The sequence below is a fragment of the Sycon ciliatum genome, chromosome 1, assembly GCF_964019385.1.
Source record: "Sycon ciliatum chromosome 1, ocSycCili1.1, whole genome shotgun sequence".
Classification (NCBI taxonomy): Eukaryota; Metazoa; Porifera; class Calcarea; order Leucosolenida; family Sycettidae; genus Sycon; species Sycon ciliatum.
Genome location: NC_088643.1, coordinates 70,671,157 through 70,695,694, shown reverse-complemented (window position 1 = coordinate 70,695,694; position 24,538 = coordinate 70,671,157). Strand labels below are relative to the sequence as shown.

Genomic DNA, 24,538 nt, shown 5'->3' with positions numbered 1-24,538 from the left:
GATTTTCCCGCGTTTTTTGAACTTTTTTGTTGCACTACACGTACACACCGCAAATTATGCCATATTATGCCGCGTTTTTTGCGATTTTTTTTCCGCAATTTTCCCCGGGGACAGACTGACTGTGACCGACCGAGTACTGCAGTGTCATACTCAGGGAGTCGTCGAGTTTGACGACTCCCTGGTCATTTGTAGTCAGTTCATTGTCCGATTTCGTCAGTGAAGAACTGAAGATCTGTCTGAGGGCACACGTGATAAAACCTACGCATGCGCATGTCGGCCATGTTGGCTTGGTTTCCAACCGAACAGTTCTGTGCAGACGTGGCTCAAGCTTCGAGTCGAGGCTTGCACTTACTAATCCCAATCTCTGCAAGTAATTTTTATGTTACTTGTTTTCGGTTAGGATGATGCGGGAACAGCTATTCGCCTTGTTGCTTCTTGCAGCGGGCTGCCTGGCAAGAAATAATGGCGTTAGCAGTAATTTAGTAAATCGTGAAATCACACGGCATATTGATTTGAAGACGCAAGTTGCCCACATCAGCTACGAGTATGTGATTGAGAATACTGGATCGAGTGCTGTCCCTAATTTCTTATTTGCTTTGGAGTCACACCATGGCAAGCAGCTGTCCTTCCTCGGAGCTACTGTAAGATAGTGTCATGTGTATTGTTATCCATGGAGACAAAGTGGTCATTGTAGTCCTTGTTTATTTGTCACAGGATGACGAAAAGAATTCACTGAAAGTCACTGAGAATGTCGAAGTTCAACCTTCAAGGTAAATTATGGTATAGTTCATTTGAAATAGATGTTGTACAGCACAATTCGAATTGTACGCTTCACATGTAAATTAGATGATCTATGTCTTGTGATGGGATTGTGTACTTGTATGTAGTACAGTGTATTCAATTTGCAAATTGAATATTGGAAGAGTCGACGAGGAGACAAAGTTTTATGATTGTAATGAATAGGATAAAGTGCATACAGTAAGATCGGGCGCCGAAGAACGCAGGGGCACGAGCGCAGCCTAGGAAAGTTCTTAATTTTTTGATTCTAGCCAGACCGTTCTTATTCTTAAATATTCACACGCGCGCGGCGAGTCGAGTTACGTCATGACGTTTGTCATGTACATGTACATGTAGTGCAATGTAGTACTTCTAAACTAGTGAGTGTCGTAAATGGGAATGACTGTACATGTAGCAGTTACTGTTTACACGTGTACATGACATGTACTCACCTCCCATACATGTACAATGTAGATCTACGTGTAAATTCGCAACTTCGTGTAAGTACATGTATGAAAATTTTAAAAGTGTTCTTAAATCTGATAATTCTAGCCTGGACTGTTCTTAAATTTTGCCGGTTTTCCAGCCTGGGTGTTCTTCGGCGAGGTGTTCTTCGGCGCCCGATCTTACTGTAGTCATTCTATGTTATCATGCATCTACTAGTGCAAATATCATCATGAAATGATTGTTGGTTGTCTCTAAGAACTTTTTCTTGTGATGGTCCTCAGTTGGAGTGCATCACTGAGTGGTGAACAAAGAATATCAAGGTATTAAACAAGTTGATGTGTCAAGTGAATGTGCAAAGTAAGAGCCATCGATGCATGATAACATAGAATGACTGCGCACTTTATTTTAGTCATTGCAATTTTAAATTGAATATTGGATGTATTTTTTAACTGGTTTGTGAAATCCGATTCTGCGCAAGTATGAGACTTGCGGCCTGTTCGATTGGTAAGGATCGGGATCCAGATCTCAGATCCGTCGGATCCTTCAGATTCAACTGAACACTTTATTTTGGACCTTGACTGTTGCCATGTTGACAATTTGGCGCTCACAAGTCACCCAAAAGGGTGAACGTCGTACTCATCACGTGTGCCATACAAAAAGTCAAGCTCTATCTCCATCCACGTGTGCGTACCACAATGTGTACAAAAATGATTTTTACCCGCCATATGCGCACAAAGGTCACATTTGAATTCGTTGGATCCGGTGAACCCTGCTCCCCAAGGTGGGTTGACCGGATCCAAATCCAAAGGATCCGGATCCGGATTCGACCAATCGAAAGGGTGCGAATCCAGTGGATCCGTTGGATCGGGATCCCGGTGCTACCAATCGAACATGCCCTTGGTGTTGAAATTGATGGGTTCCCACTCTATGCTCAGCAGCGAGTACACAATCTTCGCGTACTTCTAGTGTTGCCAGTTCAGTTTCACAGGGCCCAACACATTTTTAAACTTTTGTTTATAGGATAGAATGACAGGCTTTTGCTACCAAGATGGCATTGCAATTAGCATGCATTAACAAGACCATTTCACCTCAATTTTCTATAAACTCGGCTCCTTTTACATGCCGGTGACGCGCAAGTGTGGCCATGCCATCATCCAGTATATACCGCTTGCAGTCAAATGGAGACAATGCCACCTTGGTGGTTACCTCCTCATACACTGTGTGGCAATGTGATCGGAGACCCGTCATAGGCCTGGCAGACACACGATGACTGAGCAGTGCATCTACATAGTCCTTGTGGGTGATGGTATTTGCCAGGACTGCCTTCCGCACACCCTTGGCCCGCTTGGCCGATTCCTGCCCGATGTAGGAGTACATCTTCGATCTTAGACCTACAAACTCCACCATGGATTTCCCACCAAGCTCATCTTTGAATTTGCCAACCACTTTCTTATTGGCAGAAGTGTACTGAGGATGGTCAGTGGGAAAGTTGCTGGTGTCATACAGAGACAGATCCATCTCTGCATAAACATCACCGGTGGTTATGTGCACAATAACAGAGTCGGTGTCGGTGTACAACAGCCGGATTCTGCTACCGTACTGCTCCTTCAGCACATCGTAGTAGAATGAGTACATGTGCACCTTTGACAGGTCTAGTATCGACATACCCACATAGACCGGCTTGTTGAGCTTGATCTCAGTGTGCTGCTTTTCTATTCCGACAAGCCCGTTCGGGAAAATGTCGTGCCGCACATATGTAGGCTTGCTCACTGCCCTCAGTACCTGCTCCTCACTTTCTTCTCGCAAGAGATCGATGCGTGTTCGATTACGAACGTTCTCCATTGTCTTGCCAAAGACTGAGTTGTTCATCAGCTGCAGCACACAAACAGGAAAACATGACACATGAGAATCATATCATACCATTCCTTCACATCAGCATATTTTCAATAGCATACTCCACGTCACACTTGCACCATACATGCGACAAAAAAAACAACAACAACATACGAGACTGCACACAACTACCTGGAGCTGGAATTCTGGTGGAATTATACCGGCCGTGTATTATTGCACTATTTCGTTCATTCTCCAGTACTGGCCAAAGAAACCCAACCTCATGAATATATTGCATCGGGCGCTACGCAGCCCTATCACTGCACATACTGGTCTATGCTCTCGAACGCCGCTGTGCTTTATTCATGAGGTTGGGTTTCTCTGGTCAGAACTGTAGAATTTCTGACAATGCATGTGCAGGCTTCGTTGTCAGAATCCATGGGGTCCAATTCCTAAGCGAAGCAAGATTTCTCAATCTCACTCCAGCATGCTTTTTGATGTATGCTCTCTCTCGGCCCAACATGTATCTGCTGCATGCACCCAACTACTGTGTGCAAAGAGTCGTATTTTGCTCTCTTTCCACGACTCAATCTTGCAATGGCAAATAGTTTGGACTAAGTTCCACGCGCGCGCGCACACACACACCCACTCCACGCCGTACCACACATCACACACTCACATACACTATTAAGTTTTTTGTTTGTTTATATCACCAGGCCGTTGTCCAACAGACTGACACTACTAAGCTGTATGCTTTTCATTGTTTTTGTGTCTGCAGCAATGCATACTTTGCACGAATTGCTTTCGCCTCGCCTCTTGCTGCCGGTGCAAAGACTACGGTGACTGTGTCAGCTGTCATCCCTGCCATTGTTACCCCGTTCCCGGCTGAGATTACACAGTCCGAGAAGCAGCTTGTGCGCTACTCTGGAAACCACTATGTGCTGTCTCCTTATGCTACTGACAGCCAGACCACCAGCGTGGAGCTAGCAAACAAGAATGTCGAGTCGATGAGCCGTCTCCAGCCCGTCAATGTCAACGAGGCCAAGATCAAGTATGGCCCGTACGAGAACGTTGCAGCGATGGCATCTGATGAGCTTAGCTTGCACTACGAGAACAATGCTCCCTACCTGTCCATTCGCGACCTTGACCGCAAGATTGAGATCTCTCACTGGGGCAACGTTGCTGTCGAGGAAACCATTGACATGGTCCATGCTGGCGCTAAGCTGAAGGGATCTTTCTCTCGCCTGGACTTCCAGCGTAACCCCGCCCAGGCTGCCCAGGCTGCTGTACTTCATTTCAAGACCATCCTGCCAGCCACTGCTCGTGATGTCTACTACCGTGACGAGATTGGTAACATCTCCACCTCGCACATGCTGGAGAAGGAAGACTCCGTTGAGCTTGATATCCGCCCTCGCTTCCCTCTCTTCGGTGGCTGGAAGACACACTACTACACTGGCTACAATGTACCATCTCATGAGTACCTGGAGCGCTATGGCAGCCAATATCGCTTGACAATGCGCGCTGTTGACCATGTGTATGATGACCAGCACGTTCAGAAGCTTACTGTACGCGTCATTCTGCCCGAAGGTGCAAAGTAAGTGAGAAGAGCATAGCATGTGCAGAGTTTTCCTTTCCCAGTCCACTATATGGCGTTCATTGTGAATTGATGAGCTATTCGTGTCAACACCCACTATCACACTTAGGGCAAATCATTGTTTTTGGGGAACTGGTGAACAGTGGGCTGAACAGGGTGTGGAAGTTGTCCAGCACTTCCGGTATCACATGCCGGTATGCTATTAGTAGTGCTCGTGGAAACCTCTTGTATACTTCCTCCGGAAACAAAAACTCTGCGACCTTTTCTTCACATTTTAACCCTTTATGTACCGCGCATCTAATGTATGCGTAGGGTACTCCTCGTCAATGATGGACATAGGATAAAATCTAGACGCATTCTGTATGTGCAAGTTATGTTTTTCTGAATCTATAGTAATGAATGGGTCCATTTGTCGACATACTGTAATCCAGCATGCAGCTATAAGTAGAGGGCATACACGGAATACCCAATTATGAGCCAATTGTGCGTAATTCTGACAATTGAGATCGCTACATTTGAAATAAAGTATAGATGTATCAGGGACAGCCATTGGGACGCACGGTGACAGAAGGATACCACAGGCACTAGTTGCATGCATGAACAGCAACAGAAGGGGCGGAAAACGGATGTATCGTCTAAATACCAGACGCAAACAACTGCGTCAAATATTCAAATTATTGCAATTATTTCAGATTTGAAATATGTAGTTTTTGCTGATCTACTCACGTCGAGCGAGGATTGGTGATTGAGAAGACAAGAAATAGTTACTAGGGGATGACCTCCGCCTGCCTTGGTGATTTTATGCCATCGCTGCCCTCCCTCTCGATGCTACTTGGAGAGCAAATGCTGTGATGGCTTCAGCGATGAAAATTGGAAGTTTCGATTCAGATCCTGTGGAGATATCGCTGCTGCAGCTCTCTCCAGGTGTCTACCACGACTAGAGGACGTCGACATTAGCTGGAGAAGGCTATATCTCTATTAGCAGCAGCGTGACGGAACGAAAATACGATCGAAATTGGCAAAATATATCGCAGAGCGCTGCATTTGCGAAACGCACTTTTCGCCGCGATCGGTCTCCATACTTTCAAATGGCGACCTGCCCATACCATACATCAAAATTTTCAGTGGGATCTCAGCTGTCCACTGCAAAAAACCGCGAGTCAGTCAGAGAAAGGACGCCACCAAACGGCGTGTCCAAGTGCGGCGTGCCGAACCGTAAATATTTTTACGGTTCGAGATGGGCGCGGTACATAAAGGGTTAAAGAGTTCCAAGACAAGGAGTGGATATGCTTTAAGTACATTGTACAAAAGAAATTGGCACCGTTTGAGTCTCACTCGGAGTCACCATCACTCAATTCAGTAGAACTGACAGTTCAATCAAAGTCGCTAAGCTTTTTTTTTGTTTCTGTAGGAAGTGGTAGTCAACATATTATCTGCCGGGATCTGTATGATTATGTGGGTGAATTATTGTTACTTTGGAAGGGGTCGGCCATAAAACTGATATCTTTTCATCTCTCCCTATCCCCTCCTTCCTCCAGATGAACATATGCATGTCATACAGGGTCAATTCACTCAACAGCCTTGGTTTCATAGTGCTAGGGCCACCATACAGATTCGCCTCAGTTGTACTTCCGCGCACAAAGGCACGGGCGCGTAGATCTGGATACAAGCACTCGTTCGCATATAAGCACATGCGCTATAATAGAGAGGTTTTGCATTTCGAAATTTGGCAAAGATTCGGCAAGCGAGAGCGAGGTCAAAACTGCACTTGAAGATTCGGCATGTTCGGGGAAAGCTCACTTCGCTGAGAGTATTATTTGGAAGAATTTTCTTGTAGAAGAGCGTGCTTTATTCAAAAAGGTTTCTTATTTGGTCATGACTTCGCAGGCGTCTCCATCGACATCAGCATTGTCAGCTACCTCTGATTGCTCCTCTCCACTGTGTCTCTACTCCCTTCGCCTGGAGTGCCCTTACCATCATCTGTGGGCGGAAAAGACAAAGCGATGCGCCTAACATTTGACTTGGCCATGGATTCAGTTCTTCTGAGGCAACTAAGAGGTGGTACAAATCCGTTCCAGCACTGGTCCTCGAGTCTTTGTTTGGAAAGGTTTGCTGGAATCAACAAAAAAGGAGCCCGGGACATGTACGACTTGCAAAACAAATTTTCATTTGAAAATGTTATGTTCAACGCATGAACCTTCACTCAAGTTCAGATAGCATCGGGCAGTTTATTATTAAATATATTTTTTACATAATTCACCAGTTGACAAGCTGACATTGATATGTCAGAATCACTTTTCACCCAAGTCTTCTGTGACTTCGATGATGTGTGGTGATGACTGCTGCATTCATACTATTTGTTGGTATTCTTTAGTAACTTTTTGAAAGGATTGGGAGAACTTCAAATTCAAAGGATCAGTCGGAGAAATGAGCTGCTTGAAAAGAGGAAAAAATACCAACCCGCCAGTGACTCAAACTCGGGACTTAATAACTAGTATTCTTTTCTTTAGTTAATAGGGAGGTTTCGCTGTACAGAATTACGTATGAAAATAACGTATGAACTGCACGGAATTTTCATACGTAAAAATCAGAGCTGTTGGGTTTCGCTCTACGTGATTTCTCAACAACTGCTAAACATGCGTTGTTGCTTTGGAGACGCGTAGGCTGCATGCGCGCATGCACCATGAACCGAAACCGCGGTTTCCATTATATTTTGCACGTGGTGTACGGTGTGTGTACCTTGTGTTTCGCGCGGCTTGAATGTTGCCATGGACAAATGCGGAAAATGCGAAAAAATATTTCAAAAAGTCCTACGGAGGACCCAACGTAGGAAAGAGCTTTCCTACGGAAATCCGTAGAGAGATTTACGTATGAAAGTTGCCCTCGCTCCCCGGCGCGTATGACATACGGATTTTCATACGTAATTACTTAGAGCAAAACCTCCCTAATATCTCTGCGTCGCCTATTAGCTGCCGAAAGTGTGCGGGCTAAAAGTAAAAAGAAATCGGGAACCCTGGGTTGCCCCTGATTGGCCCTAATGATTTTATTGCAATCCTTTTCGTTGTCCATTGATGTTGCTTTGAATGATGGCGTTTTTGTTCTGCTTCAGGAACATCAAGGTTGAAACTCCGTATACCATGGAGCAGGGACCCCAGACGCTGCACTACACCTACCTTGACACATTTGGCCGTCCAGTTGTGACCCTAGCTGCAAACAATTTAGTGCAGGACCATATCCAAGACTTTGTGGTGAGTGAGACGGCTATATCTTGCCTACCTTTAGTAGGTCCATTACATTGTCTCTCATAACGTTCGGCTATCTGCAAGAGTAACTGAGCTCCCAAGAGTGACCGACTCTGCATCCTGTAGAACGGCTAATTCTAGCGTTTTCTGAATCAGGGCCAATTCACGATGAAATATTTCAGAGTATTAAAAAAGAACTTAGTACTGCACTCTACACGCTAAATTTCGATTGGCGCAGCAAAACGTTAGTGAAAACACTCTTCGCTAAAATCGCTAAAATTAGCCGTTTTACAGTATGGTGTCTCCGACGGAAACTCTAATCACATACTCCAAGTACGTTTCGTACGATACACAACTAAAGTGCGCGCAGTCCGGATATCTGCCATGACCATGCAGATTACTCACATACGGGGCTATCCGGCATTATCGATAATTTTCACGAAACGAAAAAGTTTAGTTAAGATCGATAATTAGTGACGGCCCCTAAGCTGGGTGGGTTTCTGTCAGGGAGTGCTAATTTTACTACTCCTGCTCGCAAAAAAAATGGCTTGCTAACGTCCAATGTCAACACAACATGATGTGAGCTTTTGCCGTCAGCGGACCCCATAGAAATGGTATCCAGTGTTGCACACTCTTGGGAGCTTATGTACTCTTGCTATCAGTGGTGTGCCCTGTGGTTTGTATACTGTAAAGTGAGAAACTTCGCTAGAAAATAAATTTCGCTATTTTCGCGACCATCACACATCCGCGAATATAAATCGCTGCAAACTGCTCTGTACATTGATTCACGGCTGTTACGACAGGCCCACTTAGCAAGATGGCGGCACATTTCGGAAAAAAAATACGCCATAAATCCGGATACGGTAGATCACTATGGATTCGCGTGCGCGTCTACATGCGATCCGTGCAAGTCTAACAAGAAGCTGGCTAGAAAATCAGGTCGACGACCAGCCTCAACCAGAAGGGGATCACTATCCTTTTTGCTCACTTTCTTCAAAGTGGAAGCGAGTTGTGTTGTCGCTCCAGCAGCGCTGCCACACACAGTTTCTTGCTGTTTTTTTTTGAGATGTGATGGTCGTCTCTTCAAAGTACTGGGACTGGCTTCTGTACTGTCCACCATGGGCATGGGCACCTCGAACGAAGTGTGCCAGCCCTGTGTCACACACATTGCCACGTAGCTTGGATGGTGATGCCGTAAGCAAATCGGTAAAGGTAGTACTGGCTGTAATTGTAGGAGTTAGTGGTGTGGATGGTGTGTGTGGGTTGTGGGGATATTCTGCGACATGAGCACGAAGGTGTTGTAGCTCTACTTGTTTCATGCATCCTACCCAAGTAACGCAACACCATCTGGCCAAGTATACCAGACACAATGCGGTGTGGAGAAAGTAACTGCTGTGAAGATCCTTCTTGCAAATAGGGCACTTGTTGTGCATAGCTAGCCAGAAGGAAATACAAGGCGGGCAGTATAAGTGGCTGCAACATGGTGACTCCACTGCTTGGTTGGCAATGTGGAGACAAATTGCACACTGTACACCGGCATACGGTTGTGGAAAGCATTCCGGTGGAAGCTCGGTATTTGCCTTATATACAGGTGTTGCTATTGCAGAGACAGTGTGCACTGTTTCGTCAAGTGTTTCCTTGGCGCGTGTAGGTGATGTTTGTGCACAAGGTTCAGACAATGCATCTGATTTGGCAGTAGAGCAGCTGGTACTGCAAGGTTCACAGGAGGAGGCGCTCGGCAATTGCAAACCATCATTTTTTTTCCTGCCCCTTGACACTCTTGGCTCATACATAGCTCACAGCCGGTGCGTGAATGTGGAGACTATTCTTGCAGAGATCCACAACCCCCTGAGCCAGACAATGGCTTGTTCTCTTCATAATGTCTTGTAATAGTTCTATGACAATTACTGCACATCTGTGGTGGGTGAGTATCACTTTTGTCAAGCAGTACGTCAAATTTTAACACAGCTTTGACTCCTTTTGGGTAATTGGAGACCCTATAAGTCGTGCCATGACTAGTTGAGGACAGTCGCTGGCCACCAAAGCGACAGACAAGCTGAAGGTTCTCCAGATGTTTATCCATAACATACAAGCGTCAGTAAAAGAGTACAGCAGCAACCTTCTCTGAGTGACATCAACTTCAGAGAAGGCGCTGCTGACGTGGACCTTTGACTCTATGAGCTTCCTCCCCTCCGTTGCAGTGGACATCTTGAGTCCGTACTTCTTTCCGATCCAGGTCACCATTTTGCTATGGTCCTTGGACTCAATCTGTCCACCGCTCGGGAGGAGAAGAAAGGCGTCGCTGCTGGCGGCCTTCAGTCTCCGATACTGATGATTGTAGTGCATCATGGCACGCAACTGGATCCCGTCTGCGCACACAAACGCAAGGTGGATAGCCCCGGTCTTGTGATTTCTCACCCCCACCACCAGTTTGCCGTCGTCACCCATTTTTTTCACTCCTTTCTCGTATTCATCATGGGTCATGTTGATGACTGCACTCGGCCTCTGCCCATTGGCCAACGCCAATGCCACCGCGAGTTAGTGGACAAGGTGTCGGTGTGCGTCTGGTGTCGAGGGTTCAGACATCAGGCGCTCGATGTCCTCCGTTACCTCGGGGTTCTTGAGAAAGGCTGAGATGGAGGAGAGGTCAGCGTCCTTGTCTGCCTCGTCCTCCATGCGCAGCAAACTCTGGGTTTTCTTCAGCTTCAGGTAGACGAGACGGACAGCTTGAAAGTCTTTTTTTGATTTTTTTATGTTTTTTAGCTGGGGTTCGTCGTCCGTGGTACTTTTATAAGGAAACTGTGGGCGGCCAACAGGGCATCGCACGCCGTCGTTAGCCTTGATGGCCCGACCCCGCACGCTCTGACCTCCTCCAAATATTGCGAGCAAGCCTTCGTGTTCAGAATATTGGCCACAGACACACAATCCTTGTCCACGTACATTGCTATCTTCCGGATTGTGGTCAGGTAAATCGCTTGCGTTGACTGCGCAAAGAGGGTCTTCTTCCCAAGGGGACTAGTCAGCAAGCCTTCGTGTTCAGAATATTGGCCACAGACACACAATCCTTGTCCACGTACATTGCTATCTTCCGGAGAGGGTCTTCTTCCCAAGGGGACTAGTCAGCAAGCCTTCGTGTTCAGAATATTGGCCACAGACACACAATCCTTGTCCACGTACATTGCTATCTTCCGGATTGTGGTCAGGTACATCGCTTGCGTGGACTGCGCTAAGAGGGTCTTCTTCCCAAGGGGACTAGTCAGCCAGTCTTTGAAGTCAACCAGGTCTCCGCTGATAGGGTGCATACACGACAGGCCCAAGTCCTTCTTCTTTTGCGTTTGTTTCGCAATATCTTGCCGAGAAATTCGCTGCAGTCCCTTGCCGGCAGGCGTGTGTTGTGTTGTAGTTTTGTGCATTGTTTTTTTCGTAGGAGGTTGGGATGTTGGTAGGGGTGTTGTTGTGTTAGGTTGTTGTGGTTGGGTTGGTGAAGGTGGGGATGTTGATTCAATCTTTTCGGACCCGTCAATGATTGCCTGTCTTTCGGTCAAGGACTGGATCTTGTGGGCCCTCAAGAGGTACTCGGCCATGCGGTTGGACTGCTTTCCGCATCGGGGACAGACATATGTCGTCCTACGCTGAGCTGGCTTTACAGCCACAATCTCCACTTCGGAGTCCGACGACGACGAAATTCGTTTCCTCTTGACAGGTCGACAGGAAGGTGGCTGAGTGAAGTCATCTGATGATGATGATGATGAAACCTTGCGGCGGCTCCGGAGGCTGCCGGGGCCACCGAAGCAGCAACGTACAGGAGAGAATGCCACTGCGGGCGGAAGAACGGAGCTGCGGGAGCTTGGCATCCATCGAAAGGGGAAGACCCTTGGGTAATGCCACAAGGAAAAACTGACACGAGCATCAGGAAAACTACGCCAACAGCACAAATCGTGGGCAAAGGGCACCTACTCAGCAACAGCAAAAGGGAAACGAAAGATTCGAAGACAGCAACAAAGGAGCACTTCTGCTTCGTTCTCGAAAGAAAAATTTGGTTCTCCAAGGAGCTCTCGTGATGGCGAAATATTTTTGCAACGTGGCAATCAAGCGCGGTGGAGAAATCGGCTTTCCAAGGGACTTTTGAGTATCAAAATCGATGCAGAAAGCTGCCAAACTGAGAACCACAGTTGGAACTTGAGAACGGGAAATCCCCGAAAATCACTCAACGGCCGAGTTCTCGCTCCCGGATCGAAGTGGCAGGGATCTGCATGCATGTAACAGCCGTGTGATTGTAGACTGTACAAGATCCAATTGAAGAGATAAATCGCAAACATTTCTCATTGTGAACTAGTGTTATTCTTGAAAACGCAAAATTTGCACGCCTCGAAAGTTTATCGTTTTACAGTAGTATGCAGAGGCGGGTCTCTTCTACCTCTGTTGATTGTTTTACTGTCCTAGACCGTGTGCCACTTATACCTCATCGTGATAGCGGACTACTGTATAGCAGGAAATTTTCGGACGGAAATATTTTCAGACAAAGCCGAATTTCGACCTTTCGGACGGATTATATTTTCGTACAGTGCTGCATGCTAAATACACGTGTTTGCATGCAGTACGCATGTATAGTGTACATAATTTCGCATGAACAAATTTTAGTATGGAATTAATTTTAGTACAAAAGAGGCCGTGTACGAAATCGTACGAAAATAAATTCCGTCCGAAAATTTCCTGCTATACAGTATTCTATTTGGCTTCTGAAAGTCCTTTTTCTGGGAGAGAGTCTATATTACAGGTGTTGGTTTTAGGGCCTCCACTTCACGGAAGCTGGGCACTGCACATTGCTCCAAAACATAGTGACTCAGACTGGAGCCTACTGTTGTGGACATTGAAATCCGGTTGCATGGCCATGGCCGGTACCCTTACTGCCTTAGCGTGTGCATGCACTGTAGTTCACAAACACACTGCAAACAAAACTGGACCAGCAGTGCTGACGGCTGCTGCAAGGCCAGCAGTGCCCCGTGGCCGCTTGACTTCTCAATGGGATTTCTATACCCACAACAGTATCTTTCAACTACTACTGGTATGATGAAATGGTGGATACATGTTCCGTATTTTTCATAATTATATACCCACCTAAAACTAAATTGAAAAATGGTAGTCTACATAACAACCAGGATATCCGCTATTGAACGGGTGGATCAAGGCCCTAAATGTTGGGGTCGACTTTTAACTATTCTTCTGGCCAGTGAAATTCGCCCCGTGGATAAAAATAGCAGTAGCCCTTTGAATGCCGTCCAGTGCATTTTGCTCATTATCTGGTGTTGTTCTTTTCTCTGGTGTGTGTGTGTGTGTGTGTGTGTTACAGTTGACGTACGAGTTTGACAGCACAATAATGTTGCAAGAGCCTCTCCTTGTTGTGGGAGCTCTTTACCTGCTCTTCCTCGTCGTCATCGTCTATGTTCGTCTCGACTTTTCACTGAAGCCAAAGCAGGCATAATTTTGTTTAACTTAGCTACTGCATGTTTCTATTGAATCTCATTATTTGAAGCCGACTTTTCATGTTTCTCAAATAGTCTGTGAATAAATAACCTTCCAAACACATACAGACCTGCTTCCACGTCCTTCACTTTGTGCTCTTTGGGTGTGTTCTGTTAGCCTTATCAGTATGCATGTAGATCACGCACACACACACACACACACACACACACACACACACACACACACACACACACACTACTACTACTACTACTACTACTACTACTACTACTATTGACAGCTGCCAGAAATGGCCACGTCGCTCCCCAAAGGGAGGTACTGTCAGAGAGGTTAAGGGGGGAGGAAGGCAATGCTCCAAGTGGCGTTCCAGATCTTGCCGCCTCCGGAACCGTCGGTTGTGGCAAACTTGGCAGTGAAACTTGAATTGTTGGCGTTCAGCCACAGTAGGGCGCTTTGGACAGGTTCCACAACGCCAACGGTGACGCTTGATACCCGCAGCCGATTTAAATGAACGCTGACAGTTGGTGCAAGTTACACCAAGAGTACATAACCCCCCCAGAGTGTGCAACTCCCACATATATATGTACATACCCTGTTGTCCCGACAGAATTTCAAGTTGACGTCATTATTTATGACGCAATGCTCCTTGCAGCAGTGATTTACAACATGTGTACGGGTGTCAACGCATCACACGTTTTTCTTTGCAATAATTTGTACAGGATCGATCGGCTTCGGTCAACCACAGGTTCCGGATTCGTCTGATAATCCGTGTACAGTGCGCATTGCATCATCAAAATGACGTCAACTTGAAATTCTGTCGGGACAGCACCCATAGTGGAGTTGCACACTCTGGGGGGTTATGTACTCTTGGTTACACCAGGAACAACAAGAGGAGCAGGGGCAGGGGCCGGCGGCTGGTCGACATCGCCTAGCCGACACTTATGCACCGCAAAGCCTCCTCTGCTACGTAGCCATCGGTTGCATGTTGGACACTGTACTGATCCAGGCTGCTCCGATACCGGGAGCTGACGGATTGCTGCACACTTGTGCCGGACCATGTCAGAACTACGGCGGAACAGACGGTTGCAGGTTGGGCACTCGATGCTCTTCGGGGCGGGTTCCTTGTCCTCACCTGCTGCTGTCACCACTCCACGCCACTCTCCACGATCGCTTGCCAACTCAAACCAGTTACGCACTCCAGCCACGGATAGGTCCGTGTGAATGGTGTCCTTCCAGCGACGACGAGGTCCACAGAATGGCCGAGACTGAGGGAGACAGGCAAACAGCAACTGCTTCGGTACTCTGGTGTCATCAAGACGAGCCAGGTGCCCAAGCCACTCCAACCGTCTCTGCTGCACCATGCGTGACAATGGTGTGGGATCACCCCACTGTGCTCGCAGTTCCTGTGAAGAGATGCGCTGTTCCCACTGTCGGCCTCGCGATACGCCAAGGATGGAGCGAATGTTGGCATGGTGAAACCGGTCCATTCTATCTAAATCTGCCTTCAACGGCGTCCAGCATTCTGAACCATACAGAACCGTTGACAGTACGCAAACGACATACAGGTGGCGTCTGGTAGGGAGGTTCAGGCTCCGGTCATGTAGGATGCGCCGAAGACCACCAAAGGCCCCTGCACCCTTTGCTAGACGGCTCCGAATGTCCGCTTGCGACCGCGAGTCACACACACACACACACACACACACACACACACACACACACACACACACACACACACACACACACACACACACACACAGCCAGATGTCATTCATTGGTCATGTCATGGCAAGGGATGGGGTGGTCTTGTTGGTGGTGTGAACAATATTACTGAGGTCAATCCAATTCTCACCCAACAAACCGTTCTTGGGTCCTGCTGTCGACAAAATATGTGACCATGGTAATTGCCGAGAGTACTCTTGATGGTAATCGTCCACCCTGGTGATGTGAAGAAACTATACCATCATCATGAGCAGCGAGTCGTCAGATACCGTATTTGACGACTCCCTGATCCTGATGATTCTACCTTACTGTCACCAAGTGTACATAACCCCCAGGTTTTATGTACTCTTGCTGTCACCAAGACAGGAAGAGTAAAAAAGCTCCCAGGAGCCTAGCTTGTTATTACTATTTTCACTCTTGCTGTCAACATACCAACCTTGGTGTCTCCAGTCTGTAGACTGTAGAAAGCAGCGCCGTACCAAGACCAAACCGCACGTGTGCGTGTCCGATCGGAACGGTGGTAGATCTACAAAAGTGATTATTCCAGCGTGGTAGATCATACAGTCTGACAGTCATCAATGATCATGGTCGACACATTTTGTGCAAAATCGACGAAAGGTCGCGTGCACAAGCGGCACAACAATAGTTACATGGCCCGGCATGGATGCATGCGCAGTTCAAGCTCGTATGAGACTATGACAACCATTGTGGCATTGATTGAACCAGTGCAGTGCCAGGCAGTACTACTAGTTCAATTAATTATTTTGAAATAATAATTAATTGTCCACAATGTCATGTTACACTATTCTCTTCACTGCCTGTCGAGGAACTGAATCGGTTTGGTTAGCTCCTGAATAGAACTGACTGTCGATGCACGACATTCTACACTTGTACAGGCAGCGTTATCACCGGTGACTGGAGAAATGCTCTAGCGACAACAACGAGGTAGAAATCGAGCTGGAAATGAGCGGCCAGGAAGCGCAGGAGCGAATCAGGACTCTGCTAGGAAAGAATAGGGCATTTTTGCAGCAACAAGGAGTGGCCAGCGATGTGTTAGATGCATTCGAACAGAATGGGAGCCGCTCACTGGGCGAGAGCAGCGCTACGCCTGACGCGGTGCGCCTGAGTCCTGGTGGTGTTTCTGGCCAGCCTCTCGCCACAAGCAGTCCTATTGCCAGAAGTATACGAAAACTAGGAAATAATTCAGACATTGGTAGCGTCACAGAATCAACTGTAGCGGCTGAAGATCCCGGTCGGAGCGGCTGTTCCGCCAGCAGTGCCCCGACACGCACCCACAACACGTTATCTCCGGCCTTACGAGATCTATTCTCTAGCAGGGGGCGGAATGGACCACCGATTGAGGCTTGGACGGACGGGTCCAGGAAAGCCGATGCTCTGGCAATAAATGATTCAAGCTTTGATAATTCGACTTCAGGTGCCACTACAACCGACAACACAGAACACCATGACGATGAAAGGTCGCTGACCTCAATGTCACCAACTAAAACCGATTTAAAGGTTGTAGGCACGGTACCAGTGGGCACTACGCCATCGCCTGTACAAGTGAATTTCGTTGATTTGCCTTCCCAGCCTTCCAGTACCAGCAATACAGCGGACGGCACAACACAGCGGTCGACGCGCACCGCCTGGCATGGCGAGAGTGCTTCCGGTGTCGACACAGCATTGTTCACATCACGGCAGGCCACCCATACATGTAGCTCCAGTAGCAGCGGACGTGGCAGTATCAACAATACACCTGCTGTAGCAACCGCGCATGACAAGCCACAGCGCTCATCCAAGCATGCAGCACGGAGACAGAAGCAATTCCGAAAGAAGGTGGCACCGGAGATGGCACCATCAACGTCGAGTCCGGAGGCAGCAGACTCTACCGATCCAGTCTCATCACCGGATGTAGTAACCGAGGGCATATTGCTAGGCTCCCAGGCTGCTGTGGCCAATGACGATGCTATAGAAGAACGCACTGCGGCCAGCAGTTTGGCAACACGTGGTGGTGATAGACAGCGTCCTGCATCATCCGCTGATGGAGACTCGGGTAGGTGTTCTCACCGAGAGATTCTTGTTCAATACTGATGTGATGGCTTGTTAACCAACATCACTACTTCCTGGAATAGTGAGCATCCGTTGGTTTAAGGCATCACAATTACTGGTAAATTCCCATGTGTTGGTCTGGGTGAGATTTCCCAGTCTGGAAATGGATTCAACTGCATGGCCAGGACAATGATGATAATATCAAATTACGTACAAACATGAAACTACTACAGCCATTGTAGTAGGGTGCACAGATTGAATTCTTTCTGTTGCATGCATGCATGCATACTAGTAGCACATCTGTTGAATGCACCATTGCATGGATCGGCATTCACCCAAGCTACATGCCGGAGCTAGAGCGTACTACGTTATTTTATCCCCTTTCAAGAAAGTTGTGGTAGGTGACGCTGTAGGTTTCGCCACAAAATCACGGTATGCTCCACAGAGCGATCCCGATAATGTAGTGCGTATAACTCTATGCGGCATTCATGCTCAAAAATACTAGAACGACACCCATGCGCATGGTAGGTGTTATCCTGCATTGCACTGAGTAATGCTAGCTGCTGCAGCATATGGTGTTAACTTTTATAGTTGTACTCAGCCAACCCCAGATGATGCTGGTGCAAGTCAACACCATATCTGTGGCTTCAGTGCCAGGTTTTGTTTGCGACTTAGCTTCTTTCTTCTTGCCTCTTTCTACTCAGGATTGAGAAATGCACGTCTTCCAGCGACGGTTAGCTTACCTCCTGCTCCGGATACCCGTAAGCCGGTTAGGCCTGCTGCTCCTCCACCGTACTTCCTGCCAGCACACCAGGAGTCACGACCAGCTGACCTCTCGGCGCTGCCTTGCCCGGAGTACGGAGATTACAACCTGGCAGGTATTTACTGAGTGTTGGGTTGGGCGAGATTTGCTATTTTCATGCCAGGGCAATATTTACATGGTGGTTGCTTGACTGTACCAGGAGCGTAGCAGCAGTCTGGCCGGACCATTTAAACTGGGTGGTCGCCGGGCCAATTCTAAAGGTGCGCTTGTCTATGATGAAATCATTTGAGGATACCAAAGACGTTTGGTAGGGGAATCTTACCTACAAGTACTAACCCCCCTCCTCCCCTCCCTGATCTTTGATATTCTATGACAATTACGGTACTCGCCTTCAAAATGGATCAGAACTCATACCGTATATCCGCACCTTTAAAGCCATGGCGGTATATTCAATTATAAAGCCAGTCTCAGTTATAAAACCACGGGCTTCATAAATGAAATGACCTTTGAAGCATGTTTTGCAAAAATGAAGGAATAGGTACTATACGAGGTGGATAGCAATTTCTGGACATGAAAATAAAATAGAGGCCCACTGGCTGTGTGTTTTACATTTTTCATATCTTTTTGTATCTATTGTATGGCCTAATCATTCATCTTTCCAAATATGTGACAATTGCTCATGCTGTGATCCCAGAGACTTTATAGCAGGATGTTTTCGACAGGCCAATTTTTTGGCCTAAATTTCAGTGTATGGAATTCTGGACATGAAAGTAAAATAGCATCAATAGGCATCCTATACTGCACCATTTTTTCTATTTTTCTATTGGTGGACTGCAGTTGGCCTCTTCACACTTCCAGCCAACAGGTCCAAGACTATACAGCGTCTGAAGTGGAGTGCACATGGGGAAGCCAACGATTCGTCCATTACTTCTTATTTTACTCAAAATACAAAACTCGTTGAAATGCCTCCCAAGAAAAGGCTATCAACAAGGCACCAACACGAGGAGAAACTTCAACAGCCCAGCTGTCAACTACAACAAGAAAAAAACTTCATCAACCTGACTGACTTGACTCTACACGTGACGAAAAATATTTTACTCAAAATGTCCAGAAATGTACAATGTCCAGAAATAGCAATTCACCTCGTACTAACAAACTTACAGCCCAGCAGGAAGGGTGAATAAGTAGATTTAGATTGAAATTTCTGTGTGGACTTTGACTTTTATGGCATGGCGTAGTGGGTGAGTCATTTTGCATCTAAAATATCTAGGTAAGCAGCGGTGTTTCGAATATAAGGCCATGGCTGGCGCTGGCATATGGTATAATTAAAAGTAAAAATTAAAACTGTTTTTTCCCTTTGCTGTGGTGACTGCTAGCTGCTGCAACACCTGCCAACTCCTCATTCAACGCATTCTCAGGCAAACCAAGCACTGGTGCTCCTAAGCCATCCGCGCAAAGCAAAGCCAAGCCTAGGAATGAAGCAAATACAGGAGATGCACAAATACCTCCTCTACACCATGCTGCCTGGTAAGCAGGGCTGGTTAGCGCAAGACAAATACAACATAGTATATTTGTTGTACATGAAACATACATGCACTCATTGAAATAATAATCATTCCGATTGCAAACGGTCAGTTTATCCCAGTCTCATGATGTCATGCACATGATGAAAATACTACAGTAGTATTTGTATATTTTCCCCAATCACCACACTGCTTTTATCCATTACCCTGGAGTTCTTACACTCGAATCAAGTGGAATGATTCGCGATCAGTATCCAGTTTCAGCTTAAGTCGGAATTAGCACATTTCAGGTGCTTTCAATTGTCTCAGGATCCGGTTTTCTTGACATGTCTGTGCCATCTCTGACTCTCTTTAATTCTTCGCCTTCTACAGGGTTGGTGACTCCAGGCGCATAAAGGAGTTGCTCAGTCAGGGACACCATCCCGACGCACTGGACAGTCATGATAGAACAGCTCTGATGTACAGGTGAATGGAGCCATATTGTACAGTGCCGGCCGGCCCGAGTTCCGTTTTTACTGCACTGCATCCAGCAATAGATTAACCAATTGTGCCGCAGTGTACCATGTGGGATTTCTGTAAAAACCGGAAGAGATGTGATTTGGGAGATATGTAGCTGAAGCACTTCTAACTCTACTCATGGTGGTGGTGGGGCGGGCTTCATTGTCGCTGTGTGCCTGTCATATACATGGATATCAAAGTAACGTTATGTATAGTTTTTGGCACCATTTGATGTTGTTTCTGTGTGTTGTGTGGTTGTGGTGATTTCGTCCGCTATAAGCTGCAGCTCTCACGGTGTCAACATCTTCTGTGCAGATGCACTGCTACGTGCTGGAGCCAACCTGGACCACCAGGTATGTACGAGCATTGCACTGAGTGCCACATGATGTGCATTGCACTGAGTGCCACATGATGTGCATTGCACTGAGTGCCACATGATGTGCATTGCACTGAGTGCCACATGATGTGCATTGCAAGGAGTGCCACATGATGTGCATTGCACGGAGTGCCACATGATGTGCATTGCACTGAGTGCCACATGATGTGCGTTGCTCACAACAAGCAGCGTGCAGTAAGCTGTGTCGGCATTGCAATTGCACTGAGTGCCACATGATGTGCATTGCACTGAGTGCCACATGATGTGCGTTGCTCACAGGAATCAGCGTGCAGTAAGCTGTGTCCAGTACTGTTCTTACTGTTCTGCACTGTACATGCAGCTTTGCCAGAAACTGCTCGGCACAAGTTTCTCACAAGTTTCTGGGCGTTCATGCGAGACCCAGAGGCAAGAATGCTTGCCTGTGAGTCCAATCTGACCAGCTTGACCCCGTCCGTGCACCGGTGATGCTGGCTGCTTTCAAAGGGCAATGGTCTTGCAGAGACTTTGAATTCTCAAAGCCATGTACAAATCTGGGCTATTGTCATAATGGCGCGCAACAGTCACTGCTAGGTAATATGAGCAAGTGCGGGATGGCAGTAATGCTTGGTGTTTTCTTTTTTTCTGCTTGTTGCCCAGGCCAACGATGGCTCGTCACCATTACACGAGGCAGCATATGTTGGTGCTCTGTCGCTGATTGAACTGCTGGTACACAATGGAGCCTCTGCGAGTCTTCGGGACGATCAAGGACGCCTTCCCATGCACTACGCAACATATAACAAGACTGAAAAGTGCCTCAAGGCTCTGCTGAAGGTCAGTTAGCAAGCAGCTGCTTCCCTACCTTTTCTCCTTGCACTTGACTGTGAGTTTCGTCATAAACAGCTGCGAGGTCCATTACTAGTAGCTTGAGCGACATTGCAGTCCGGTAACTAACCCAGAGACATGATCTATGTGTGGTCGCTCTTGCACAGGCTAAGAATACCAATATCAATGCATCGGACAAGGCAGGTATGACAGCCCTGATGTGGGCTGCCTATCATGACCGGCCGACCATCTGCACGTACCTGGCCAAGCTGGACGCTGATCGAGAGGAGAAGGACGTGGATGGCCGAACCGCAATGCACTGGTGAGCTACCCGGCACGGTGTTGGCATACCTATATACAGATGTAACAGTGCTCTACTCTTTCCAACTGTATGATTTGTGCGTATTCTGCAGCGGTCCCCGCGAATGCCACATGGGCTCTGAGAATGAACGCTCTTTGCTTTTGCTCTGGTTTCGGTAGCTTGAAATGTACTGTTTTGTTATTTTGTGCCCGGCACGTGACAGGGCTGTTCACAAGACCAATATCACTTGTCTCAAGCTGCTACTGGAACATGATATGACATACTTCAAGGACCACAAGGTATGCCAATCTTACAACATTGGACTTGTAAAAAAAGGGCAGCTAAGAACTGGAAGTAGACGTATATCATGGCTGTACTACATTGTAGTAACACTTATATCGTCACAATATTTACTGCTATGTTATATAGCAGCATTATAACAGATGGGACATAAAAGTACACCACATGTAAGTTATGCCTAAACAGGTAGGCTGATTATTACATTAGCAACAATGCATAATGCATATTATGAGGCGGAGCATCATTTATGTAATGTTCGAGCAGCCTCCTTTAATCAACAACATGCACCATGACTGTACTTGACGTGCTATGTGTATCTGTGTGTGTGTGCATGTGTGTGTGTGTGTGTGTGTGTGTGTGTGTGTGTGTGTGTGTGTGTGTGTCTGTGTGTGTGTCTGTGCGCGTGTGTGTGTTATATCATCATTCTGCAGGGCCTCACTGTTTTGCACATTGCTGCTGAGAAAGGCTCTGTCAAAGCAGCCCGCTTCATCATCTCCATCCGGGAAGACAGTGTACATGATCTGGACAAGAATGTAAGCACGTATCCTCCTCCTCCTCCTGCTGCTGCTGCATATACTACAGTGGTGAAAGATGAGATCCAGCCTAGCCACCGCATGGATAAGACAGAGCCGCGTTTCGGCACTGAAAATCCTAGTGATCGTAACTCTTGGACCACCCAGCCCTGGGTCTGTTTTAGTCAGTGCCCTATTTCCTTTGCTACCATTGTAGTGCTAGGCTACTTTTCAGCCCGGGTTGGGTACGGCTACATTGTTATCTACAAAATTCGGCAAAGTTCTGGATCCATTCCACATGTGCATTGTGAGAGGTTCTTTTGTTAAGATTGGTTCTTCTTTCCGTGTTGTGCTTCAGGGCCGTTCACCACTGCACTGGGCTGCAGTATGCAGCAGAGTTGACGTGTGCGCTGTCCTGCTGGAGTTCGGAGCTAGTCCGAACCTGAAGGACAAGCATGGCCTGTCTCCGCTGGACTACTCCAAGCAGAAGAGCCTGTCTTACGTCAGTGCTCTGTTCACTTGCTTTGATTGGGACAGTCGACCAAACCTGTCCACGACTGCAAGTCGGTGAGTGCAACTCCCAACACTGGCCGGCCCTGTGCTAAGTTACTGTATAAGCAGAAATATTTGTCTGGAATATATTTTCGTCTTTTTCGTCCAAGGAGTTTTCGGACTAAATTAGCTATTCAATACGGTTTGTAGTTCCTTGGTCCTTTTTCTTTTGTATAAATCAATACGATTTGTGGTCCATGGACTAAATTTTCAACCAGACAAACTTCTTTTCTTTGGAGTTGGACGAACTTATTGATTATTGTTCACCAACTTAATATTCTGCCTGTGCAGTATTAAACATATTGGTATGAATGCACCTTGCCAGCTCTAATGAAAGTTGGTTGAAGGACCACCTTATATACATGAAGAGCTACCGAGAATGAAATCGGATTCTGTTGCCTAAAACGGCTATTTCTTGTTCCACTCGCTTTCAGGATATCGCTTTTGAATCGCTGGTCAGGTCGAGTAGCGCCGATGTCCGCGCGCCCGGCTGCTGCTGGTAGTAGTGCAGATGTCAGCAGCACGGGCACCGCTGACACACGGTCGCTGGTCTCTGTCAGTTCAACTGGCAGTGGCTCCATGGGCAAGGCGCCTGATACTCAACAGTCGATCACGCTGCCCGAAGATTATCGCCAGCTGCTTGAGGATGGTACATACATGAAGGTATTCACCAATGACGGGAAAGGTAAGGGCGCTTAGGGATGAGTTCATCAGGAGCATACTGCTACACAGACGAGTATTAACTTGTTGATTTTAAATAAACATTACATGTACATAGACAAAGTGTCTGTAGTCTTTGCTGCAAACAGTGCTCAATACCTCAAAAAGGGGCAGAGCTTACCACACAGGGCAGAACAACAGAGACCAAAAATCCTTCTCGTGACTCCGAGTTTCGTGTTTCAAAAAACACTCATCAAACGATAACACGAGAAGGATTTTTGGTCTCTGTTGTTCTTACATGTACATAACAATTTAGTGTCTTTGTACTTGTGCTACCTTTATAATAATTTTTATTGACTCGGTCACTTTACCTATTTGTTTCCTGGCAGTAGCCATGTCCTGCACGCTCTGTTGCTAACTCTGCATTGTGTATCTACTGTGATTCTTTAACGATCAGGTCCACTGCAAGATAAGTACTTCTGGGTGACGCTGGACACCAGGCACATCTGCTGGTGTAAACGCCGTGCTGACCGAATCCTCGGTGACTACTCCAGCGCGCGTGCCTTGAGCATCACACCGGGTGTAGAGGAGACCGTCAAGGCCAGAGCGGACTACAAGCCAGCGACAACACACCGCCACAGTATGGTGCTGAAGACCACGTCATTCGTCATGACCACACTGGCGTACACGCCACAGCACTTCAAGGCCTGGACGCAGGGCTTTGGCAGCATGCTGCAGAACCAGAGGGCGGATAGCGAACGCCCACTGTCACCTCTTTGGGCGGGAGATGCCTGGGGTGCAGTCAATCAGCGCTCTAAGCCTACATCCAGTGCACAGGGTTTATTTCAGACCGTTGCCTCAAATCAGTCCACAGGAAGCAGTTGATAGTACATGTGCGAGGTCACGTAACCGAAACGTTTAGACATCATTTTGTTGTTCAACAGTATTTGCTTGAAAAGATCTAGGCGATATCACTTGTGCATTGCACAATCAGTCTTATTTATTTTCCACTTTGTTTATTTCCAGTCCAAGTGCATAAATATAGTACAACTGTTTTTAGTGAACTACGCGAGCACCTGTGTCCTGTGTTTACTGAACTAGGTGAGCATT

At 47.0% G+C, this 24,538-nt stretch overlaps 2 protein-coding genes across 3 annotated transcripts; both read left to right on the top strand.

Moving 5' to 3' along the window:
* The first annotated feature begins 336 nt into the window (after positions 1 to 336).
* On the top strand, positions 337 to 13,481 carry LOC135805215 (dolichyl-diphosphooligosaccharide--protein glycosyltransferase subunit 1-like). The gene is made up of 5 exons (XM_065319227.1): positions 337 to 641; positions 715 to 770; positions 3,836 to 4,651; positions 7,761 to 7,899; positions 13,244 to 13,481. Exons 1-5 carry the CDS (start codon positions 402 to 404, stop codon positions 13,373 to 13,375), a joined length of 1,383 nt encoding a protein of 460 aa, XP_065175299.1. The 5' UTR covers positions 337 to 401; the 3' UTR covers positions 13,376 to 13,481.
* Positions 13,482 to 15,842: 2,361 nt separating this feature from the next.
* LOC135805211 (uncharacterized) lies at positions 15,843 to 24,492 on the top strand. Of its 2 annotated transcripts, none has more exons than XM_065319222.1 (12): positions 15,843 to 17,146; positions 17,847 to 18,020; positions 19,282 to 19,432; positions 19,801 to 19,893; positions 20,213 to 20,279; positions 20,939 to 21,112; positions 21,271 to 21,425; positions 21,628 to 21,703; positions 22,136 to 22,237; positions 22,575 to 22,783; positions 23,203 to 23,453; positions 23,886 to 24,492. In XM_065319222.1, the coding sequence occupies exons 1-12, from the start codon at positions 16,057 to 16,059 to the stop codon at positions 24,311 to 24,313; spliced, it is 2,970 nt and encodes a 989-aa protein (XP_065175294.1). In that variant the 5' UTR covers positions 15,843 to 16,056; the 3' UTR covers positions 24,314 to 24,492. The 2 variants fall into 2 exon arrangements, with proteins under 2 accessions (XP_065175294.1, XP_065175293.1); XM_065319221.1 differs by having other exon boundaries at positions 20,207 to 20,279.
* Positions 24,493 to 24,538: the final 46 nt, after the last annotated feature.